Source organism: Hydra viridissima, unplaced genomic scaffold (assembly GCF_058129835.1).
Source record: "Hydra viridissima isolate aposymbiotic clone 2 unplaced genomic scaffold, HvirCarnegie_v1 scaffold_5, whole genome shotgun sequence".
In the NCBI taxonomy this organism is placed as follows: Eukaryota; Metazoa; Cnidaria; class Hydrozoa; order Anthoathecata; family Hydridae; genus Hydra; species Hydra viridissima.
In genome coordinates, this window is record NW_028324304.1 from 2317824 (window position 1) to 2331052 (window position 13229).

Below are 13229 nucleotides of genomic sequence, written 5' to 3' on the forward strand. Positions count from 1 at the left end.
GAACTAAAACAATTAAAATTGTACCTATCAAATCAACAGACAGAAAACCAAGCTACACCACAAACCAACTACTCAATACCACAAAACCAACCCACCTACTACAAGTGTCATGATGTAGGTCATATGGCTAGAAACTGTAACCAAGTCTTCCATGATCCCCGGATTCCTTTATCAATAAACCAATAAACCATGATATGAATTCTCCAACTACGGATCTTCTTGGAGAAACAGTGACAATAAATACAACTCCCAACAAAACTACCAAAGAAACCCACGGAACATCATAACAGAAAATAATTGGTACTACAATTACAGAAGATACAATGATAGAAGATATAACGATAGAAAATACAATCAGAACCCAAATGATGACATGAACAGGACCCGGATAAAACTTCAGCACCTTAGCAAGAATCCCAGACTCCACCCATCTTTAAACGTTTTAGGAACAAGCTGCAACCATAATACCTCCCATAATAATGATTTAGACTGCCAAACTCTTATAAACCCTTCCTTTTCAAATAACGACATCCAACCTACGAAGCACAGCTGCCCAGATACCACATTTAACTTAGGAGAAAAGAATACCTGCCCAATGTCAAACTCACAAGTTGTTAATAAAATTGTCCATGACAATGGCTACAAGTTATATCATGATGTTCCTTCGAAAAAAACTTTAAACCCAATCCGAGAATCTATAGTGAGCAAAACCAATCCAATTATCCTACTAGAAAATAATGTCTCCAATTGTGATAATTGTCAACCCTCACCAAGTGCCATGCAAGTAGAAACAAATGTTGAAATAAACCAGCCTCATGAATGTATCTCTGTTTCCAGTCCAGATCATGTTTGATAAACTGATCATTTTCGTAGACGTGTCCCAAGTTCCAGCATCTAATTGAATCATCAATCATATACAAAAACTCTAATACATATCACAACCATCTAAACATATGGGGAAAAGTAGATGATCAGTGGAAGAGATTACTAGTGGACACTGTTGCTGCAATAACTGCCACAAGTTACTACTTTTATTCCACACTACTCAAACACCACAAGTTACACCCAAGTGACCTGCAACAAGTCATTTCCTCTAACAGGGATGCACTATCAATACAAGAAATGGTAACACTAAACTTTGAGATTCAGCAGATAGTTTACCTATTTATAACATATGTAATAGATAATTTAAACTGTGGCATAGTATTAGGGAAAGATTTCTTTACCAAAATAATGGGATAATTGATTTTAAAAACAAAAGTTTGAAACTTGAACCAAACCTAACTTCATGTTAAACAGACCTGCTCAGTAATGATGAAGAAACAGATGAATATAACAAAGTTGTTTCAACCAAGCTGAAAATATTACAACCCCCACTCAATAACAATCCTTAACATTCCACATGACCTCCCAATGAAGAATGAATACTACTTTGAATCAAATAAAGAACTATTATTAAAAGAAAACCTAGTGACACACACTCTTATCAGGAAATAACAAAGTTGTGTCTATGATGGTTTCAAATCCAATCAATAAATTGTTTGAATTAGTAACAGACACAGTTTTAGGAAACCACCCACTTTAGCAGTATCACCTTACAAGACAATTATTGCGCAGAATTACAAAAGTATACTATAAGGTATACACACTGTGATACATTTGTAAATACCCCAAACCAAGTAGTATGTACTCACCTAATAAAACATGTTATTAATACTGAAAATGCTGCACCAATTCAAAAAAGAGCTCACAGGGTATCCCCAAAACAGCGGCAACAAACTGATAAAGAAATGGATGAAATGATTAATTCTAATGTCATTAGAAAATCTGTCAGCCCGTGGGCAGCCCCTGTCATTCTAGTACCAAAACCAAATGGAGAAGTTAGACTTTGTATTGACTTTAGAGATGTTAACTGTTGAAATAAAGGATTCATACCCCCCTTTCCAAGAATTGATAACATTCTAGACAGTTTAAATGGCCCACAATACTTTATTAACTTAGATTTAATGACCGGATACTGGCAAATTGAAATGGAAGAAGCTTCTAAAGAAAAAACAGCTCTCATTTCACATCGTGGTCTATAAAATTTAATGTCATGCCATTTGGATTATATAACACTCCAAGTACCTTCCAAAGACTAATGGAGCACATTTTTCAAGAAGAACTCTAGAAATTCTGTCTTGTTTACATTGATGACATTATCATATTTTCTCCTAGTTTTGAAAAGCAACTTGAACACATTAAAATGATTTTTAAGAAATTACAAGAAGTGATCCTAAAGTTAAAAGCTAGTAAATGCAATTTCGCAAAAGAATCAACTGCATTTTTAGGCCTTACAGTAAATAGAGATGGCATACAGCCTAGTAAAGATAATCTATCAGCAGTACAAGACTACCCCAGACCATCAAATCCTAGAGACACAAGCCTTTTTAGGTTTAAGCTATTACAGAAGATTTATTTGTGATTTTAACAAGATAGCCACCCCCCTATATAACCTAACCAGATTAGGTGTCAAGTTTAACTGGAACCATCATTGTTAAGAAGCATTTGACACACTAAAACAGAAACTAGTTGAGAAACCTCTCCTTGCATATCCCGATTTTACACAGAGGCTTACTTTAACGACAGATGTCAGTGCCACAGGTTTAGGGTTTACACTCAGCCATCAAATACATGGGAAGGAACACCCTATACTTTATGGAGGAAGACAATTCTCAGCATGAGAACAGAAGGCAACTGTCACTAAGAGGGAAGTGGTAGCGAAGCAAATGCATATCTCCAAAATAACAAGTTCACCATTGTTACAGACCATAAACCCCTAAATTATATTCTAAACACAAAAGAACCCACAGGAAAAGTAACAAGGTGGGCGTTACTCTTACAAACCTACGACTATGAATGTAAACCTGGTAAAGGTGTGGAATGTAAACCTGGTAAAGAAAGTAACAACACTGAAGCTTTATCCTGACATGAATACTTCCACACAAACCAATCAGACAGCAATAAGATAATCTTATTTTCACTAAATAACCATAATTTAGCAAGGAAAGAGTTGGATGTCCATCCCAGCTCACAAGATAAGTTCCTTACTAAAGTGAAACAAACAGATATCCATAAATTAAACAAAGAACCTAACAATGCGGAAACATCTGAGAATCAAAACAGTAAAAAAGGCAAAGAAACAAACAAAACCCTAATTCTCAGTACAAATACAAAAAAGAAGGATTTGCCAGAACTAAAGGAAGGTAACATATTTGAAGTGGATGGAATAAGAAACCACAGGACACAAAGAGGGAAAAGAGAGTTCCTTATAAAATGGAAGGACTATGATGAAACAAACAATATTTGGGAACCAGAAAATAACCTCTGGAACTATTACGAACTTATTTCGAAGAAGGTCAGGTATTTTACAAAGGAATTGGAACCTCAGATGGGAGTTTCAACCAAACCCCTCATAGATGAGGAGAATACAATCTTAATCATTTACTAATGTAAATGTTCATACTTCTCTCATTGATTGCTCCATACATTCTAAGTATTGACAAGATATACACCACAATAAAAAATGGTGAGCATCAAATGAATAAAGAAGATTACAAGTTAAAAACTTATACAGGTGCTTTGTCACTGCCCAACCTTTTCTTTTATTTCTTGTTATGCATCTTGCAATACAGCTGATATAATGAAACACTCGGACAGTATCCCCATTAAGTCAACCAAAAGAAAGTATCCTCAAACAGGTTCTTCGATTCTTCTGAGTTTTTAGGTTCTACGAAAAAGAAGTAAACGGGAGTTTTAATTTTACAAAAGAGAGTACAATAAGTAGTTTTTATAGAATTTAAAGTGGAGAAATTTTTATTAACGATAATGATACATTAAAGGGAAAGAATTGTTATTATTAGTATTTAAATGAGAAATATTGCACGTAAAGAAAAGCTAACATTACATAGAACCAAAAGGCATCCCCATACACCTATACATCCAACCGCTTAACTTACAAAACTCTAAACTTCATACCCACTCCCTTAATTATAAAGTAGGAATACCAGAAAAAACCCTGCCTCACAACATCAATTAAGAAATTACTAAAAAAAAAAATTCATGCTTTTTAGCCTGTCAATAAATGGACTAAATTTATTAAATATGATTTTTTTAGGTTTTAAAAATTCAAATGACAAAAAAAGAGAAAATAAGCAATTAAAAAGTTTTTTTTTTAAATTACTGAAAATTATTTTTAAAATTTGGTGACAGTATTTTTTTTAAAATTTATAAATGGCTGTTTTACCTTTAAAGAAAATCAAAAACAATTTTATTTAGTATATCCTCAAGTGTTCTAAAATTCCCTACTTTGTACCATTTATTTTATCTTTTCTGGTTATAGGGTAAAGTTGACTTACACAACCAGTTTTGTATTTATTTTTGATTTTCTCTCATATAAGTATCACACGCAAAAATAAGTGATATATATGACTCTACAACTTTTGTGTAATTTATTTTAGGAGCTCTGCACATAAAAAAAAAAAAAGTTACCAAAAAAGTTAAAGATAAAAACAAAAAATTCAAATGGTAAAAGAGTTGATATAAATGTTTTTTCTTTCTTTTTCTTGCAGAGTATGAAAAAAAACATCAATAGAAATTTGTTTAAGTATAAAGCTTACAGGTAACTAACTTTGTTTATTTAAATGGATGGGGTGGGGGTGGCAGGGGGTGGGGAGTGGGGTGACAATGTATTATTTTATTCAATCTGTAGATACCAAAATAATGTTCTTCAACATTCCAACATAAATTGTAAAAATGTTAAAGAAAAGTGTAAATATACAAAATGAAAGCAGTATAAATTTTACTTTAAATTTTATTGCTTTTTCCTCGCTCTAAATTTTATTGCTTTTATATTTTAAAAAATGCATTATTTTCCATGTATGAAAACCACAATGTGTAGGGGAAAACCTCAATGAATGGGACAGTTTTTGCAAAATGCTTTTTAAACGTAGATAAAATTGTTTAATATATATATTTAAATATGTTTGATAACCACCAACTCTTCCTCAATGATATAGTAAAACAAAAAAATTGGATTTGCATTTGGCTATTGGTAAAAAGAGAGTTTTATTGGAGCATGACATTTGTCCCATTCATTAAGTATGTCTCATTGAATTGGACAAACATAAAAGAATGAAAATGAATGTGTTTAATTCAATCATTTTTCAAATTAGTTTATTAATTGTAAACGTAGTTAAATATATAGATACATACATAAAGACTGCACAAAAAATATTTTTAACTTTTAACTTTTTAACTCTAATTAAATTTCAATCAAAGTAGAACTTTCTCATTTTAGAATATTATATTTAGTGATTTTTATTTAAGTAAAATATTGCAGTATAAAAGTGTGTAAATAATACCCATTACGCATGGGGATAAAGGTAAGGGACTGCAGCATCCCTATGCTGAGCTGTAAATAATACTTTATTAAATTCTTTCAATAGTTAGTATTTTGTCCCATTCATTATGCGCATCACTTTATTCAAAAATGATTAGTCACACCAAAAACACCATTAATTAAGCTTGAATGTTTTACTCACTGTAGTACTAGAGACTGCTATCTATTTAAGCATGGAATTTTATTTTCCATAACTTCAAAAATTGCTGCAAAATCAGAAAAAAAAACATTTTTAAAAATAAATTTTTACATTCGAAACCACAATAACATCCATTGTCATTACGCTCATAGAGCAATAGGATGGATGAGTCGGTCAGTTGAGTTCTTGTTTCTATCACTCTTTGTTACAGGAATTTGAATATCCTTACATTGATGCTTGTATAAGAATCTGAGTTTGTCCCATTCATTAAGGTTCTCCCCTAAATCTTTTGGATAAAAAATATTGATTACAGCTTTTAGAAAACTTTGTTCTACGCCTAATTAAATTCTTAGATATCAAAGTCATCTTTCCTAAAAAATATGAATCTGAAAAAAAATATAGATTATGAATCCTGATGTGTTTTTTACATAAACCATTTTCCTATACACAGAAGTTTTACCTTTCTCAAGGACTTCAACTATTTCTGTAGTGTGAAATTGTTTCACAGTATTTTTGAAAACTACTTCTTTAGAAATATTAGACACATTAATCTCTAATTAATTAGGACATTTGATATTCTTTCTTAAAAAGGAACACAATACATAAATATTACTTTTAGATTGAGAGAACCAATTTTAACTTAATCATGGCACTGATTAAATTTCTGAATGATTATCACTTCATTAATTATTTTCAGTAAAGTCGAGATAAAGATTCTTCTGCAGTTTAAAACATTACTTAGGGCAGTTATACATCATCATCATCATCATCATCATCATCATCATCATCATCATCATCATCATCATCATCATCATCATCATCATCATCATCATCATCATCATTGTCATCATCACTGTCATCATCATCATCAAGAATGAATTGAAAATACTGACACACATTTATCAACCCTTACAGTCTGTTGCAAGACTGTGTAGTTGAGTGCAGTAAAAGAATCAATGAATTTTAAAATTCTTTCATAACTTTAGATCCACTATTAGTATTGTTCTTGTCTGTAATAAGCCAAGTAAGAAGATTTTTTCTTTTACCAAAAGGATCAGCAGCAGATGACAGTATTTAAATGCACAACTTCAACAAAAAACAAAAGGAAAAAGTTACCTAATTTTTCCATTAAATAAAGATGGATTATTTTGCTGAACATAATTAAATCTGTGGATTTTTTGTTGAATTATTTGTCATAACCTAAGTTTTTGAATTTTCTTATAACTAGAAAAGCATCCTCAGTTCTTGCATCACATCCTGTAAAAATTGCAAGCGGAAATGAAGCTCGAAAATTAGTAAGTTCATCAAAATTAGTAGCAGCAACTTTGCCTGTTTATGTAGACATAAATAATAATAATGGTGATTTTTTGTTTTTTATTTTTTCAGCCAGGTATTGGTGTTGCTATTGCAAAGAAAATTGATGAGTTCATTAAGACTGGAAAACTTGAAAAGTTAGAAAAGGTTCTTCAACTTTTGTTGAAGTCTTGCACTTTGATGTGACAAGATTTTTATTGATTTTTAATGTTTAAATTTATTAGCAATAAATATTTTAACATTAAATTTTCTTTCATATTCATTTTTTTTTTTTCTGAGTAGTTACATATTTTGACAAAATTTATTTTAAAGTTACTTATAAACTTTAGTTATAAACATAAAATTATTCTTAATTCGTTTGTCATTATTTCAGATGATTATTATGAGTTCTAAACTCTTATCAAACAAAAATACACCACATTTCAAATGTGGTGTATTTTTGTTTGATATAATCATATGCATGTTAAGCCAATGTTTCATTTGTATAAGTTAGTTTATTGTTATTATAATTGTAATACTATGAATTCATGATAACAAATTTAATATGTTAAATAGTTGGTATGAGTTAAAATCTAATAAGAACTGATTTTTTTTGCTTAGTGAAGCAATAAGCAAAGAAATTTTTGTGAAAAATATTTAAAATTTATAGATCAAAGCTGATGATTCAAATGCAGTGATTACTCTTCTGACTCGGGTCTCTGGTATCGGGTATGTTGTTTAAATGCTTTAGTAAAAGCAAGTAAAGTACATTTAACACTTATTTTTGTTTTATTTGTTCAATTTTTAATATTTTCAGACCTGTTGCTGCAAAAAAGCTTGCAGAAGATGGAGTCAAAAGCTTACAAGGTTACTGAAGAAACTTTTTTCAAAAATAGTTTTTTTAAAATTGTTTAATCTATTATAAATATATTTTCATGCTATAAATACATTTGAGGAGAAATTTGTTATAAAATTGAAACAAACTTTTAGAATCAAGAATAACTATGAATTTTTTTATAAATTTATAAACAAAAAGTAAGACACCCCATCCAAATTTTTGATCAGCCTTTCATTCATTTTAGTTATTGTCTTAGAAGTTGTAAGACATTCCGATTTTTATTTTATTTTATCAACTTAAAAATGATAACTAAATGAAACATGATGTATAAAAAGATGCTACCAAATAAAAGTGAAATAAGATTTTTATACTTCAGTATTGATAACAACTACTTACAAAAATTGGGGTGGTGGGGGGGGGGTGGGGATATCTTCCCTATTTTAAAATATTAATAATGCTGAAGTTAAAAAATTATTCTATGATTGCTACAAATAAAGATGAAATAATGTTTGAATTTATATATTTTTTTGCTGTTTTAATCTTTTACTTTTTGTATGCACAGTAATAAGATGTACCATCTAAAACTGGGTAATATTTTCTGTCTTAGGGGTAGAATATGAGAGGGTTAGGATATATGGTACATGGGAGGATTAGGATATATGATATATGAGATTAGGTTATAGGACATATGACATAACTTTAAAGGTAGAATATTCTACCTTTTTTATTTGTGGGCAGGTTAAATTTCACTATCAAACAGTTGAAAACAGAGTTGAATACAATACTCAAAAATCCTAAATCATAAGCTGTTGTTTCAATAGCTACTACTACTTTTGCAGCAATAATTTAGGGTAATAGTCCAACACCAGCCAGTTGCTAGTGTTGTGTAAGTTGTATTGCTTGTACTGTTAGAGTTTAAAAAATTATGAAATACTTTTGCTACCATTTGTGTGCACTACCACATTGTTACAATTTTTGTATACTACCACATTGTTGTTATCATTTTTTTATCTCTATCTTAATTTCTTTACCCCTTTTGCTCTATTCACCATAGTTTTATTAAAATTTAAATTTAAAACTTTGAAAAAAAGAAAAACATTACCATTTGCTCATGTGCATTTAGGTGTGACTTACGTTATGTATGTTTTTTCCAAACAAAATGATCTGCTTTGAAAAAAACAAAAAACAAAAAAAAAAACATTACCATTTGCTCATGTGCATTTAGGTGTGATTTATGTTGTGTTTTTTTTCCAACAAAATGATGTGCTTATGTATTCAATTTAGACCTGAAAAATGTTGAAGAAAAATTAAGTCATCATCAAAAGATTGGTTTAAAGTACTAATAAATTTTTATATGTAATAATAAAATAATAAATTTTTATATGTAGAAAGTATAAACTTTTAAAAAATAAAAAATTTATAAAATTTTTTGTTTTATAAAAGTTTGATTTGTATTTAAAATTAAAAACTTGAATATTTTTTGCCGTTGTGATTAATTTTTTGGAATGGTATAATTTTGTGATCATGACATAAATCATATTGGCACGGCAACAAGCATATTTTTAAATAAACAATAATTCTGAAGTCTTTTATAAGTAGATTTTTTGTTGTTTTGAATCAAGTTTTAAATTCCAATAAATTTAAAAACACTTAAAAAAAGTTGTTCATTACAAAATCAATATGAGAAACAATTAAAAAATATTTAATCATTTTACTATTTAGACTGATATTTTATTGCATTTTGCTTTTTTTTTTTTCGCAGATATTTTAGTGATTTTGAAGAAAGGATTCTAAGAAGCGAGATGGAATCTCACAAAGTAAAAATTTTTAAACTAAGATTTTAGAATTATGATAGGTAAAATTTACTTAGAAGTTATCACTGATTAAGTTTCTAAAAAAGTCAACACCATCTACAGTTCTAAAATATGCCACATGTGAATCCCAAATCACAATATTACAGGTATTGAAAACCCAAATCACAATATTACAAGTATTTAATTTAAGTAATTTTGAGGACTGTTTTGTGACAATAGAAAATAAAAGAAATATAAGCATTTTTAATCATAATCTGTCCTATGAAATTTGGGAGGACTGGATGGGAGAAGATTGGGATAAAGGTAAATAGGGATGGGAGTAGATAGCTTTATCATTTTAAGGTTGTACAATGTTTTTAAAACCCATCATTAAAAAAATTGCCAATGTTTCTACTTAAACATCTGGTTGAAAAAATTTGTTAAGGTTTTAAAGATTTTACCCTGATTTTTTAATTTTTTTTTTTTTTAGGAGTTAATAGACAAAGAGGTTTTGTTCTTAGACAAAGATTTTACTGTAACAATTTGTGGCAGTTACAGGAGAGGTTTGTTGCACTATCGTTTAAGCTGATCACTATAACTACACAATCATTTAAGTTAATCATATGTAAAGAGTTTTAGGTAACAATTCACTTTTTTTCATTCATCACTAAAATGTGCTGAATTTGTTTATGATAAATTTAAGTCAACGCTTTTTTGTTTTTTTTTTTATATTCAAATTAAACAATTTCTTTTTTAAAGAGCAGAATTTTCAAGGTTTCAAAATAATGACTATTTCCTTAATTTTGAAAGAATTATTTTTATTTTTTTTTATTATTTAATAATTTAAATATTCATAATATTTTTTCCAAATTACATTATAAAAATTAGTTATTTGGTTTTTCTGTTGCTTACAAGTGGTTGCTAATAATTGATTACTGTTAATTTTGAATGGATTAAAGACAATTTCCAGTAGATTAAAAAAATATTTGAAACCAGAAGCTTGAAGCTCTAAGTGAGATTAGACTCTTGTTGTTATCTCTTCTATTTTTAACATTCTTTTTTCAAATTATAGATGTGTATCAATAATTTCTTGGTATTTTTGTGTAGTGATTCTAATTGATGTTTTTAGGTTCAGAATCTAGTGGAGATATTGATGTGCTTCTCACACATCCTGAATATATTTCAAAATCGAAAAAGGTTTATTTACATAATTATGTCTAAAAATTTCTTTTATGCAAGAGGTTAAATCATTTTTTTTGCATACCTAAAATTCATTTAGATGGACTGCTGGTAAAAATTTTAAAACCACTTAATAAAGCTTTCTGAAAATTGAATAAAACTTTTGATTTTCAAATAACCGATTTAGCAGATATGAGGGATGAGGGTAGGGGGGCACTACAATTGCTTTAAACAAAATAAAAAACATAACTTTTAATTAAACTCAATAAGAAAATTACCATTTAAAAAAAATCTTTAAAAGTATCATCATGTTACATCAACACAAAAATTTAAAACTCAGCATTTTAAATTGAGCAATAACTTCATCTCTGTCTTCTCAGTCCACTACTTCTGTTTTTGCCATTTGCTCAGTGATGACAGGTTTTTTGACAGTTTTTTCTTTGTAATCCTACTTCTTTCCTCTCCAGGAAAGTTGAGCATCTAAAAATTGCCGCTTATTTACAGTTGGTAGTCGGTCCTGCTTTTCATCCTCTTTTTTATATCTATGCACAAGCTGTTGAAAATTCTAAAATAAGGACTGCAAGTGCAGAAATTGAGGTGCAAGTGCAAAAATTGAGGTGAAAGTGACACTCTCTGATCATTGAGAACATTAGATAAGAAAATTCATCAACCAAAAAATTGAGTGGGGGGGGGGGGGTTGGTGTCTTCACTTTCTCAATTACACTTAGCATATCTCACTGATCTTTGTTTCAATGTTTGAAAAAGGTCTGGCATCTGCAAGAAAAGCAAAGCAATGAGGGCTTTTTTCTCTATAGAAACCTTTTTACTCCAAAGAGCCAAGGGAACAATTGCTGAATCTAGATACTATGTATGCTTGTAAAGAGATAACACAGAGTCAACTGTTTCAGGTTTGGAGCAAACTTTCCTATACTTTTTCATCTGAACAATTGCATTTAAGTCAGAAGCTGTAGCACGAATGGTTTCATGTACTCAAAGATACCACTTTGTGTGACATGACTACAAACTCACTGATGTTTTAAGTCTGCTTGGAGCTTCATGTTTTCTTCCACAAACTTCAATAACTAAGACAAAAGCTGAAGTTTGAAGTAGTATAGACTCTTGCCCAAAAAACTCATAAAGAACACCCCCAGTTTTCCTTAATTTGAAATTGGCAGAAAGGGATAAATATTGTAAAGTTAGTTCAACCAACTCTAGTCTGTCATTCCTTACGTTTTATTTTTTAGTAACATAGGCATAACAGTAATCCAAAGTTTGTCTTGCAGAACCTTTCAAAACTGTTCTCCTTCTTTGTAAGATATTGGGGGAGATATCACTGTAGTTAAAACATGTATTTCCATAAAAGTATTCTAAGGGACAAAGAATGGGCAGTAAGTTTACAATTATCTGATCTTCTATGATGCCAATCCCCTGATTCAAAACCTGAATCAGGATCAGCACTTCAAGTCAAGTCAGTGAAACTAAGTTCTAATTCTGAAGTGGTATCAATGTACCAGTGGTGTCAATGTACCAGTGGTGTCCACAAGTGGACACCACTGGTGGTCTATTATTCTTCTTCACACCATCAGAAACTTAAAAGTTATTCGTTTTAACATATGCAATTTGTATATTCACATAATTTGTATGTATGTTATACATATAATGTATATTATACATACTATATTTATACAATAATAAAATAAACTCATCTTCTTGCAGAGTTTTCTATCTTCTGATCCCATAGTGAAGTCTCTCATTCTTTATTGGTCTTCCAAATGACTTAAATCCTCATGTTTGTCTTTATCTAAACGTTTCTTGTCCCTCTTAATTGGGTTATTTAAGTCTGTGCAACCAACTCAAAACAGCCTTTGTCTTTAGCTGTATTTGTTTCTTCATAAAGTTCCTGAGAATATTCTTCTCTGACTTTATTTGAAATCTTTGACCCAAAGTGTTTAGACCAAACCTAAAGTTCATTCAAAGGGTCCTTCACATCATTTCTTATAACCTTTAATTTTGTCAGGAAGGCATGAAAGTAATACAGATTATTTAGAATTATGCAGCAGTATTGATTTTTCTAGGCAGTGTGCTGAATATTCATTCCAGAAGGGAGTAATAGATTTAACAGTCTATATGTAGTTACAAATTCCTACATGACTTCATTAAATTTTTAATAAATAATAAGTACATAAGTTATTTAAAAATAAAATAAAGTAAGCAATTTGACAATATAAAAAAATTCAAAGAGACAGAAGAATAGTTTACAATTCAAAAGTTTCTGGGAAATTGGTCAGAAACGTGTGTTTTTAACTCTTTTTCAAGTACACCAGAAATCAAAACAAAAACTTATCCATAATATTAGTATATAATATTATACCTTTACCGTATGATGATGTGGTATTTTAAATTTTTGATCATAATTTTAACCGGTTTATTTAACTTTTTGCACGACAGAAATTTTTCTTCTTTCTCCTTATGTAAATATTTTTTTTACTTGAAAGAAGCGTAAAATTTGTTGACCTTTTTTTTTGAAATAAAAATAAATTTAGCCAA

At 29.7% G+C, this 13229-nt stretch overlaps 1 protein-coding gene and 1 long non-coding RNA gene across 5 annotated transcripts in view; one reads left to right on the forward strand and one right to left on the reverse strand.

Moving 5' to 3' along the window:
* LOC149887947 (uncharacterized) overlaps positions 1-13139 on the reverse strand; it is a 32639-nt gene extending 19500 nt beyond the window's left edge. For both annotated transcript variants that reach the window (XR_016452294.1, XR_016452292.1), the window contains exons 1-2: positions 13054-13139; positions 8915-8996 (exon numbers count right to left, since the gene is read on the reverse strand). This is a non-coding gene — a long non-coding RNA (uncharacterized LOC149887947). The remainder of the gene's footprint in view (positions 1-8914; positions 8997-13053) is intronic.
* LOC145189540 (DNA polymerase beta-like) overlaps positions 1-13229 on the forward strand; it is a 208412-nt gene that overhangs the window by 192002 nt on the left and 3181 nt on the right. Inside the window, exons 4-12 of one of the 3 annotated variants that reach the window (XM_090086679.1) lie at positions 4611-4660; positions 6808-6874; positions 6966-7040; positions 7543-7601; positions 7690-7739; positions 8995-9046; positions 9473-9527; positions 9994-10066; positions 10633-10700. In XM_090086679.1, the coding sequence (XP_089942805.1) occupies positions 4611-4660; positions 6808-6874; positions 6966-7040; positions 7543-7601; positions 7690-7739; positions 8995-9046; positions 9473-9527; positions 9994-10066; positions 10633-10700 (549 nt within the window). The remainder of the gene's footprint in view (positions 1-4610; positions 4661-6807; positions 6875-6965; positions 7041-7542; positions 7602-7689; positions 7740-8994; positions 9047-9472; positions 9528-9993; positions 10067-10632; positions 10701-13229) is intronic. The other 2 variants (XM_090086680.1, XM_090086681.1) reach the window with 2 other exon arrangements.